Genomic DNA, 12,263 nt, shown 5'->3' on the forward strand with positions numbered 1-12,263 from the left:
CTAAACTAACATAGACAATGCGATATCTAAAAATACACACTACTCCATACACTAAGTAGGATATAATTTACTTTAGTCATCATAAGCATTGTGTTCTCCTTACAACTGGCAGGATGGCATTAATTAAATGTGTAAAATCGATTTGTGTGTGGACAATTTAAGCATCATATAACTAATTTAGGTTAAAACTTACGTGCATACACAGTTACATTTAATTATCTAAAAGCATTTATCTTTGGCGACTAGCTCCGTTAAGAAAGATTCCAAAATCCTTGCTCGCCTCGCCCCACCAATACTTCATCATTCCTTAACGAAAACGGTATCTTGTGCTATTAGTTTTATTTAATTTTCAAATGTCACCACTAAGTGGAAGATATGTGCGTCCCGACGGCGGGGACTATTTCCTATTAAATCTTTTATTATTTTAACATGCGTAATCCAAAACTGAGTAGTATTGTCCATAATAATATCAAACAAAAACTTCAATTTCTCGTAAATACTTCACTAACCGTTCACGTGCTCATCCTCACTCCATTCGATTCATAATAAAACATTACTTGATATGTCATTAGCTACACCATAATTTTTCTATGCAGTTTCATTTGGAATCTTTCCAGTACAAAAATTATTATTTCTTAACTAAAATCACACATCTTACAATAGTAGTAAATATATCTAACACGTCATAAAAACATCGAAATCGATGGTGATCATTTCCATTGGCCGTCTCTTTCGTTCTGGAGAATGTGACATCCGACAACTACTATCTGTCATCATCGATCTCTATGGCAGAAGAAGGGGCAACGAAACGCATAGAACCATAAAATGTACGCCTATATTTAAATATACTATCAATATCATGGTAGAATCCATATCATATTATCCACGAACTCTCAAAACTTTGCCACTAAAAAAATTTCTTTCCTCTTGAGAAAATAAATACTATTATATGCAAACGTTTCAACTAACTTAAGCGATAGTAAAATATTTTTTACAATAAAATGTATCATAAAATTCAAACGCGAGTTAAAACAGCGTAGTTTTCTCTGAGGATGGATGGTTTGTGCTCGTGTGTGCTTTGTAAATTTCTCCTTAACTTACAACAATCACATTTTTGACATGAGTGTCCGGACGAGGAGAGCCGCGGACACTAATATTGCCCGTCGGGACCGTCCACGGCCGCGTCCCCACCCCGCACCTTTTAATGAATTTACTTTCATTCACTTTAAAACAACGTCAGTCATCGATTTCAGTAAAATCATTGAATACATTCTTTCAAGAAAAAATACTCCAAAAATCAAGTGAAATACCAACGTTCTGTGCAATTCACTAAACTATTCAATTAGCGAAATGGAATTCAACAATGATACAACACCGCCGTATTATAAATCACAATATTCCTTAAAAGCGGTGTTTAAATATTACAATTAATCAAATACAATGACAATTTAATAAGAAAATGAATGCAATTCCTGAGCTTGCGCATACGAGAGTACGCGACAGTAGAAGCGACAATGATATTTACAAACTTTGCATAATACATATCAACGTACCGTTAAGTTCTATCAAATTCAACGACGCTCTACGTAATATAATAATGACCAAACCGTCAACCACATACAATCTGACAAGCTAACATCGCTACAATATTTCTACCTTGATGAATACATTAACAGGTGTATTTATTAACTGCCACAAAGGTATCGATTCCAAACAATGTTAAGAGTATACGCCTACGGATATGGTTACGGTAGACCCTTAGTCGAACCTGGAGGCCGAACTGTCGCCCCAACAACAAATTCAATGTCTCGCTAAAGTATGTCCCTAACAACAACCCTAAATAACATCTTATTAATTAGCGACCTATCGTTGACTCGTTATTCATAAAAAAATACACACTTTAATTCTTAGCGTCCTTCATTCTGCTGTTTACCTTTACTCTTGTTCTGTGCCCGGCTCCGTTACTCTACCACTAATCCTAAGAATGACATTATCTAACATATTTACATTATTTTCTACACACTTCCTGGCAATCGTGATGTTGATATTGGAAATAAATTTTCTGGATGATGATGGGACGAAGTAGCTATAAGCTTGAAATTTCATCAATGAGCATGAAGACTTTTGGAAAATTTTAATGCATTTTAGATTCATGACTTCAAAGCGGTTAAATTGTATTTAGAAAATTTGAAAGTTAAAAGCAGCAGAGTTAATTTACTTTGTAATATCAGTGCAATAAAGTTACAAATGATTGTAATGAATGTGATATTTGTACACTGACTATTAATTAAGGAAACGTATACAATATAAAGTTTGATGAAAAATAAACTGGACCAAATAATGGTTTTATTGTATCTTAAATTTTAACCTTAAGAAAACTGCTGAGTATAAAATTATAAACAATTGGGTAAGCCTAGTTAGTGCTTACGTTTATCTAATAGGTGCTAAAGTTAGTAGTAAAATGTTCCCTATAGTAATTGACTTGGAAATAGTGGTTTTGGTTAGCGCTTTTCATTCAAAAGCAGGTGCTGAAGGGCATCCAAGAATCCAAATCAGGTATGTCTAGTAAATGGAAAAGTAAAGCTTATTCGGGTTACAAAGTTAAGACTTATGTTAAGTAGTACAAATAGTTCTTATCACGAAGATTATAGCCTATAATCATAAGAATATGTATTTTTACTTGAGTTCTGTGAACAATTATGTCGTACCGCCCAATTCACTGAGAAGATTGGTTAAAATCGAGTTGGCAAACTAAATATGTAGACAATACTTTGACTACCATTACATGACAAATTAGATACATATGCTAAGCTAAGACCTTAAATAATTGTTCCTTTCCGCATAAAGAATATAGCAATAGTAACAAAGTTTTTCGTTTGAACATCATTAGCATCTTTCCTTTGGTTACATCTACCCAAACGAAATATTTAGTTTGCCAATTTTGATGAGATAATATAAAAGAAAAAAACTAGTAAGCGAATAAATAGTTACTATTACAGGAAACTATGCTCTAGTACTGAAAAAAGTAAGTAACTATAACGTGCACGCGAGTCCCGTCATTCTGCCTTTCTCACATGTTCAATTTTCTCATATGACAAGAGAAAGAAGAGGAGAAAGCCACGTGACTATAATTTTATTAAGTATTTAGTTTGGGAGTCTCACTGTCCAATAAAGACAGTGCTGCTAACACCGTTTCGAATCCAAGAAAAATTAATGCTCCTCGCAAACCTTATTGTTTTTTGGCTATACAATTTTAAATATCTACTTAAATTTGTGCTCCGAAGGTATCATAAAGCTGGAATGCCTTTGGGCCATAGTGTCAAGTCATGACTTATACGCAACGTTAAATAAATACAAATCCATGGACGCTTCGATTTTCAAATGACTAACAATTGCGTTTATTTTTATTGTCAAGATGAGTTGCTTAAATAAAAAAAAATAGCTACACGTCATTTGAAACACTATTGTATGTCTTTCCCATCACGGAACTATGGTGTTCCGGATCTTTGGGAGGCGTGCGCGGAGCCGAAGCCAACACGTAGAGGCCCTTTTGACACTTTAATGAAATGTAAGGGGTACACCGAGCGGAGGCTGCCCTTGCCCGTGTCATGGGACGCACGCAGAGGCAGTACCCGCCAGGGTGTAAGGACTATTGAGAGTTGATGGGATCTAAAATGAACTAGGTTACTGAACACTATTATTATTAAATATAAATAATAGTAAGACGCAATAGTTTGTATTTATTTTCATCGCAGTACTTTGGCCGCTTTGTGAATGTTATAAATAAATGTGTAACGTAGGTACTTAATACTAAAGCAATACTTACGAATCTCATGCCAACGCTTGTTCCCCAACACCAACTGTTTGAAAGTAGGTAATACTTATCAAATGCACACACACGATCAAACACACACGCACACGGTCCTACCACCACACCATCTGGTTCTATTTTACAAAACTCAAAATATTAAGGTTTTGTCATTATGGACCACATAAATATTATTTGTGAAAAGTTATAGAGTTTTGTAAAATAAACCAAAACGTTTGTGCTAAAAAATCGATTTGACGTAAAACTATTAGGTATTAAAACAAAGGTATTAAAAATATTGGCGTAAGTAGCGACTGTCATTATGTTGTGGTAGAAGTGCAGATTCAAATATTGTTGTAGTGAAAAATAGAGGTAGTGCAGGGTTATATTAGACAATGTGTAAATGTGTTTATTTTACTAGTATTATTATAACAGAGGAAACATCTAGGATAATGTGTTTTGTTTTCTTCTATAAAATATAGCAGATAGGTAGATTAATTAGCACAAACACGCTTTTTTTCTAATCGGTCGCAGCTAATTTAGCTACAGCTAAAGTAACTGCGACCGAGAACAGGAACACTACTGAAGCACTACTCGGGCAAAATCAAAATAAAACACACATTAAAACTGCAATGAATTGGTATTATTAAAAAAGCAATTATACAACAAAAATAATTCAAAACAAAACGATGTACATTAATTTAAAGAACAATTGTTTATACAAATAATTAAAAAAATATAATAATTATAACAACAAACATCGACAAAATATATTTAAAGACAAAACATATTTCAAATTTTAATCAGTCCTCAAGCTTTAGAAATGCAATTTTAAGAATGAAATGTTTTTCGTACAGAAAATCATTTTTTTTAACTTATATTATGCAAAAACACAAAAAGTTAAATGTGAACGAAATTTGTAATAATAAATCAATAGGCATAACTTATAATACCATATCAGGTTAAAAATAAAATAACTAACTCATTACCGTCATAATTAAAAAAATGTTCGAAAGGATTACACTGCTTTACAATGTAGGTGTAGGTGTAGTTGTCATAATTTGCAAATCTTACGATAAAATTTTGATACTATTCTATACTTAATATAAATATAATACGTTGTAACGATCTCAAATAAGTAGAAGCGTATGTAGTTACTGAAGTCATTCGTAAACATTACGGCAGGATTTATGATGTAGAACGTAGATGGATCGGATATTTTTTTGTATAGGTACAATGATGGCGTAATTTTTACGAATGAAACTTTTGCAAAGTCTAAATGATCGTATTCACCTTGTTTCGCATAACCTCAGTTCATTAAGATGAATTGTGCATAGTATTATAAACTAAAATAATCGGTCAAGATTTGTAAAGCAACTATAGGTTTTATCAGATGACACGTTGGAATGAAATGAAGTATGTTGGAACAATTCATCAAAATGGAGTGAGATGAAGCAGGCTACGGCAGCTAAAATCGCAATCAATAGACCTTCACTCAACTCGATTCAGTAGATTAAGTGAAATACAATATTAACGTCCGATCTTAGGAATGGTAATAATTTACTAGGAACAGGGCAGCCTACATTAAATCATTGGTGACTCATCACTGAAATTTCGACTCTAGAGATCTGAAAATAAATTCTACTTCACCTAATCTAGTGAGTATCCAAATTTAAAAACGAAATTTTACTATTGAATCGAAGACGCGTCGTGATTGGCAGTACGTGCGTGGGTCGCAATTTTTGAATAAAAAAAGAAGCATAAAGAAAATCTGCTGTTTCAGAATGCTAACGATAGTGCAAGTGTGCAAAAGATAAAATGAATTAAAATAAAATGCGAACCAAATGTAGCGACTAAATACTTAGTTCATAATAATCGAAACACAATTGCACTAACGAGTAAGATGTACGATCGAGTTCATCGGAGGCTTATAATTAGATTCCGTAGTCAAAGTTGTATGGTACATATTTACAAACGATACTAAATATTATTTATTAAATCACAACAAAGTTGTATGGCACATGTGTTGCAGGTAGGCGAGGCCACGGCCCGAGCCCTCGCGACGCGCCTTCAATCATTAAACAGATTAACTGTAGACCATTGGAATATCACCGAACTCATCATAACCTAAGCAATATACTAATGCAGATCAAAAATTAAGAAATAGATCCCCCGACCGTAATAGACGGATCGAATCAGATCTCTTCACTTGTCATAGATTCAGCGATTAAAAATAACTAAAAACGATTATTCACTAAGAAAACCAAAACTATTGAAATCAAACTAAAATAATTCTGCTAACACACTCACACACGGTAATGAAGTAAAAAATAATAGTATAATATTCATAAAATACAAAAAAGTAAACGTTACACATGCACCGTATAATACTACTGCTACAAAAATAAAGTTGTTTCCACATAAAAAAATATCTTACCAGAATAACAAATTGCATAGTTATTTGTATACCAAGTGAGCTATAATACTCCAGTAAGTAGTGAAACGCTAGTTACACGCGTATCGAAATCTCAAAAATTATAATTATTTAAAAAAAGTCTAGCGAGACGACCATTTCCTAAAGTGCTCTACTAGTTACTACCGTGTCCAATTACTAAAAACATATTCAATTACTAGATTTGTATAAAAACGAACAATATTATTATCAACCAAATGTTACTTATCTTTAAAACAACGAAAACATGAATTTCAGGTCCGTGGGCTCTCAGTGACTAGGCGGTACTGACATCGGTCGGGACAGAAGTCTTCCAACAAATATAAAGAAACTACAGCCATTTCATTCATAACTTATTAACATCATAATCTAAAATGCTTTATAATACTCAAGGTTCATGTTGGAAGAGGAGTGGCGTATCTAATTCGGAACTGAGCTGAGGTCTATAAAACATTTTCGATCAGTCACAGTTTTGTGGCATCAAAACTTTCCGTTCCACATATGCAGAACGACATAAGGAGGAAAGGACCTGTAGCATTGCTCGAGTTAACATAGTGTCCAAGGAACGCCGCAGTCAACTTTGTCATTGATAAAACCCCTACCATCACTTTCCCTAGATTTTGTAACTACATCAAGAGGGTAGTAACTAATGATTGTCCACATTAGCTCAATCAATTTAACACTTACCTAATAATAATGTAACAACTTCTTACTTAGTTTCATAATCATATTTCCATCGACACAGAATAAGTGCTAATCAAAAACAGGAAGTGCCATTGTGCCGAAGAATATCTTACAACTAACAACAATACCGCTCGATGCTCTCTTATTACGATAAAATCACACGCTTAACGCCTAACAATTTGTTAAGTAATAATAGTTAAAATATTGGTCCAACAAATGGGCTAAATAATACAAATGCCCTTAATATTCATCCCTAATTTAACGATGTGGGATATGAAAAAATATTATTCAATAGATCAAAAAATGATAGGGTCGAGAACACCGTTCGTTATGCTTGGATCGATTCAACGGAATAATCTCCATCCTTTAAATAGGTACTCGAATAACAATGTCAATACTATGACTAATCTCATTACAGTTCCAAAATAATACATACAGAGATTTTATGCCAAAAACTATTTTAAGAATTCCCATCGTTAGTTGAATTGATCACATCGAGACAGCCGCAACACTTGCACTTACAAAAACTATCAAGTACCATTAATTCACATCAAAATTGTCACATGCAACTATTCAAAAATTGACACATCTGGCCGATCCGTTCACTTGCAAGTTATTTGCGATTCAACAAATGGTTTTTTGGCTTATAGTTCATCGGTCAATCCGATCTGATGTGATCAGAGCGGGGGGCTCACATGCCTATAGGCGGCACTTGCACGTAGCGATAGATATAGAGCCGGTAGTCCTTGCTGGCGAGAACGACAGAGCCGTCGTCCATCAAGGCCACGTCGAAGCACTGCGCGTGCTTCACCTTGCTTTCAAGAGCGGACACCAGTTGCCCGTCCTGAGTAAAGATCGTCAAGTTAAAGTTGTTGTGATTGTCCGCGATCAGGATTTCGCCGGCGGCGTTAATTCCTACACCTATCGGGTAGTTAGTCACACCTTCGCCTCCTATCTGGCGCAGATAGATCCCCTCATAGTTGAACACCTTGACACAATGCGCGCGGTTGTCGCTAATGAATATCTCCTGCTTGTCATTGACTACTACACCGTTGGGGAATTCTAAATGCTTGGAGCAGCCGAATTTCTGGAGCACGTTGCCTACTTGGTCAAAGATTATGACGCGCATTACTTTGCATTCTACGACCACAATACGGCCCTTGTTGTCGACGGTCACGCCGCGAGGGTGCTGCAGAATGTTGGCGCCAAATTTACGCACGAATTGGCCATACTGGTTGTAGATCTGTATTTGGTGCGTGGGGGACCTCTCAGTAACGATAATGTCGCCAGATGTGCGCACCACGGCAACTCTGTTAGGGTATAGCAGTTGCCCGTCGCGTTTGCCACATTCTCCAAATTGGAATTTAAAGCGGCCTTCCTTGTCGAATATCTGAATGCGATGATTGTTGGTGTCGGCGACGATGATGTCGTTTTGAGCATTGACAGCGACGCCACTGGGCTCCGTGAACTGGCCCTCCATAACTCCGAACTCTCCGAATTTGCAGTGATAAATCATCTTTTGTCGTTTAATTTGAGATTTCGGTGGGAAAATGGCTGTAGAAATTAACTTGTTCGTCAGATCTAATATAGGATCATTGTGTGCGGCAGTGGTGAGTGAGTAAGGGTCATTATTGGAGGGAGGAAAGAGCGAGTCGCATCCACCATTTGACCATTTTTCATAGGGATTAATTCCATTCAAGTTGATGTCTCCGATAGCGGTAGAGAATGGTCCAAGACTTGCGCCATTATTAAATCTCTTGGAGATGATGTTGGATTCGAAAGGTGACGTGGACTGGCTGGTGGGTCCAAGAAGGCCATTGCTGTAAGGACGGTCTAAAACGCCGTTGAGTCCAGTCGGGAGGTGGATACCACCGTTTAAGCTTCCGGAACTTCCGTTGACGCTACTGCTGCTAGACGATGAGCCCCCATTCAAAAGTGAGCCGTTCGTAGGACGGGCAATAGGCGGTTGCTTGGTGGGCCCTACATTTTCGGGGTTCGAGCGGACATATCCAAATGTGTTTCGTACTCCAACTTGTATTGCCTGATAGTTAGACACAAATTCGAGTTCAGATGCTGTTTGCATGCTTTGTTCTGGGTTCGTTTGCATCAAGGTCTGCAGTTTATTATCTAATAACTTCCTGAACATTAATATTTCAGCTAAATTGGCGCATTTGGTTAGCCGCTCTACGAAGTCGCAAGTTTGATAAATTTTGTCGACAGTCTCTTGAGCTTTCTGGCCTACAACCGTCAACGCGATCTGTTTCGTTGAGAATACGCTTTCGAGTTCTTTAAGCAGTTCCTGTTTGCGTTCTTCTAGCATAGAACGGTAGAATTGGAACGTATCATTAATTTCGTTTTGAGCTTTGTGGTACTGGACTTGTAGTTTGCCAGCAGCGTGTTCGACAGTCTTGACGACGTGCCTGATCTCCGTGGCGCGGGTCTTGGCTTCATTGACGGCGACCTGCATGAGCTCTAGTTGTTTAGGCCCAGCGTCGGACAAGTGCTCATAGTCGTGCAACGCGGCAGGGTGCTCGATGATGGTGCACTCCTTGCACACCGGCACTGAGCATGTGCGGCAGAAGTATTTGAGAATATCATTCTTGTGTCGTGGGCAAAATGCGGTTTTGTCCCCGCTCGTCGTGAGCGTAGATCCGAGCATGCCCTTGTCATCTTTCAGATCTGTGAACGCCAGCACTCGGTGGCCTTCGAAGCAGTGCATGAATTGGTGCGCCATTACGCAGTTTGGGCACAGGAAATTGGCGCAGTCTACGCAACGCGCTACGGCGTCTGATTCCTTTGATTTGCAACCGGTACAGCGGGCCGAGGGTGAGTTGGTCTGGCGAGCGGACGGGAGGAGATCGGCGTCCTGCTCGACAGCGGCGGCGATCACGAGGTTCGTGAGCAGGCCTGGTACGCCAGCCGGCGGGAGCTGACTGTCCACGCGGCAAGTCACGCAGGTTACTTTGTCCGGGTGTGTTTGCTCGCGCTCCAAGCAGCCGCGGCAGAAGGTGTGGAAGCAGTTGAGTACTTTCGGGTCGACGAATGTCTCCCGGCAAATGGCGCACGTGGTGTCTAGACCGTCGAACTCGCGAAGGTCACATACAGCGGAGTCGCTCGCGGGAGGCGAGGAGCCGCTGAGGGTCAGGGGCGATAAGGAGCCACGCTCCAGCGAACCTATCGAGTTGGCACCGGGCAGCGACTCAAGGGACGGGGTGCGTGAGGCCATCTTCAGGAAACCGGCATCCCTGGAACAAGTGAACAGACACGGTTAGTCATTACAAAAGGGAATGTTTTAAATTAATATAAAATAAAATCATATTATTATACTCTTATTAGCTCTCGCAAGGTTTGAAATATTGTCTTCCTATTCGAATCTTCAAAGTGACGTGACGTGGCTTTAACATATCTAGTACGTAAATTTACTCTAAAAACTTGCATGGTAGAGTCTGTGCGGAAAGAGAAGAGTCGTAGAATGTATTGGATCCCATACAATTCACGACTCTTCTCTTTCCGCACAAACTCTAGCCACGTCACACTTGTCATTTTGGCGAATCGAACTGCGCCCGATTAATTCATAGGATCTGGCGTCGACTATTTGTCCTCCTGAGTCTTAGAGGCCCTTATATTAAGGCCTTTTTAGAACATTTGCTTTTAACTTATGTTAAATTATAGTTAGGGAGGCGAGGTAGCTAAATGGCGTAATTCAACGGCGCCGTCGAGACCTATCAAAATCGAAAGATAAAATAATTTCGAAAAGAAAAGCTCGTATGGCAAAAACCATTTTAGCGGTGGGTTTGGCGTGTACGGTTTTTCAAAAATGTTAAAAAAAACAGTTACTTGGGCATTCTCGAGCGCGTCAGATATTCATACTACGTATGCCCCGAGTGCCTCTGATAACAACGGTATACTAATCTGCCGGTTTGCGTGGTGGGGGTAGGCATATAAAGTAGTCAAAAATGCAAAAAAAAAAAAAATTATTCGAGTGCGTCAGATTTTCGGAAGGGGTGTTAAGTAGGCCCCAAGGAAGCTTCCTTTAAAAAAACTGACGATTTCGGCGTGACGATAAGTTACGATGAATTTTTGAAAATGCAATAAAAAAAAGTTTTTTTGAAATACTCGAGCGCGTCAGATTTTCATAGGGGAGGTTTATCTCGGTATCCTGAAAGCATATTTTTTTAATCTGACAAAAATGTTGGTGGGTTCTCTTAATCTGACCGAAAAAGGTTTTTTGGTTTCTTTTTTTTTCCTTTCTTTCTCCTTGATAAAACGGGGAACTTACGGTACGTCCAAAAAACAATTTGAGAATCAACAGGCTATTGAATAATACACATACATGAAACTGTACATGTTAATAATACTTTTGTATACAGATACGCGTAACTTTTTCCGAGTCCACGAAAATTGTCGAGATACTTTAGAAAAAAAAAATTTTGAGATATAATAAAAGTCACATAATTTAATCATCGTTATTTCATATCAATTTTTTTTAACACCCTCAGTTTTCGAGATATACTCAAAAAACCGGGAGTTTGAGTTTTTATGATGCTTCAAGTCAAAAAGTTTTAACTTTGGACAAAAATGTAAAGAGACCTTTTTTGTGTAAAATAAAATTACCTTTTTTGTTTATTTAAACTTTTTTTTTGTAAAATGTATCGTTCGCGACTTATATGCCGCAACGCGTTCTTAGGAAGACGAAATGGCTCCTCCACACTTCCGGTCATGCGGAAACCGGCAGATTTTGTATTTTTAGTAAGTTTTAGATAATATTCTTCAAAATAAAAAATAAAAAAATCGCGCTCGAGAATGCCGGATTAACGTTTTTTTTTTACAAGTTCGCGACCCTATAACTCGGCGGCGTCAAGGACTTATCGTCAGATTAGTTAAATTTAGTCTTTAAACACTAAAACCAACCCCCAATATCTTAATCTGAGGCGCTCGAGTATTTCAGACTATCCATTTTTTTTTACTAATCTGATCGTCTATCCTAGGCGCGCGTCACTACATATAGAGCTAAATACTTTACAAGGTTATTCTATTAGGTCTAAGGTATCTCTCATATCTTAAACTGCCACGCTCGAGTATTGCCGAAAATTCCCCTATTCGCCTCCCTAACTATTAGACAAGGTTCCAAATTCCAAAACAAATATAAAGCTATAGTATTTATTAAAAAATGTCATATCGGTACCGATGTACAAATCTCATGCCAGCTCTAATAAACCGATCTTAAAAATAACCTTTACTAAAATGATATTTAAGGTCACTAGAGTAGAGCACCATATTTGAGTGTAGATTTGCTTAAACTGAAAAACTCTGTTATAC

The 12,263-nt window shown here is 37.7% G+C and overlaps 1 protein-coding gene across 5 annotated transcripts in view; it reads right to left on the reverse strand.

Annotated features, from left to right (window-relative positions):
* Positions 1 to 4,429: 4,429 nt before the first annotated feature.
* LOC134794888 (brain tumor protein-like) overlaps positions 4,430 to 12,263 on the reverse strand; it is a 500,480-nt gene continuing 492,646 nt past the window's right edge. For all 5 annotated transcript variants that reach the window (XM_063766725.1, XM_063766722.1, XM_063766726.1 and 2 more), the window contains one exon: positions 4,430 to 10,189. In XM_063766725.1, the coding sequence (XP_063622795.1) occupies positions 7,636 to 10,170 (2,535 nt within the window). In that variant the 5' untranslated portion in view covers positions 10,171 to 10,189 and the 3' untranslated portion in view covers positions 4,430 to 7,635. The remainder of the gene's footprint in view (positions 10,190 to 12,263) is intronic.

Source organism: Cydia splendana, chromosome 11 (genome assembly GCF_910591565.1).
Source record: "Cydia splendana chromosome 11, ilCydSple1.2, whole genome shotgun sequence".
Taxonomy (NCBI): Eukaryota; Metazoa; Arthropoda; class Insecta; order Lepidoptera; family Tortricidae; genus Cydia; species Cydia splendana.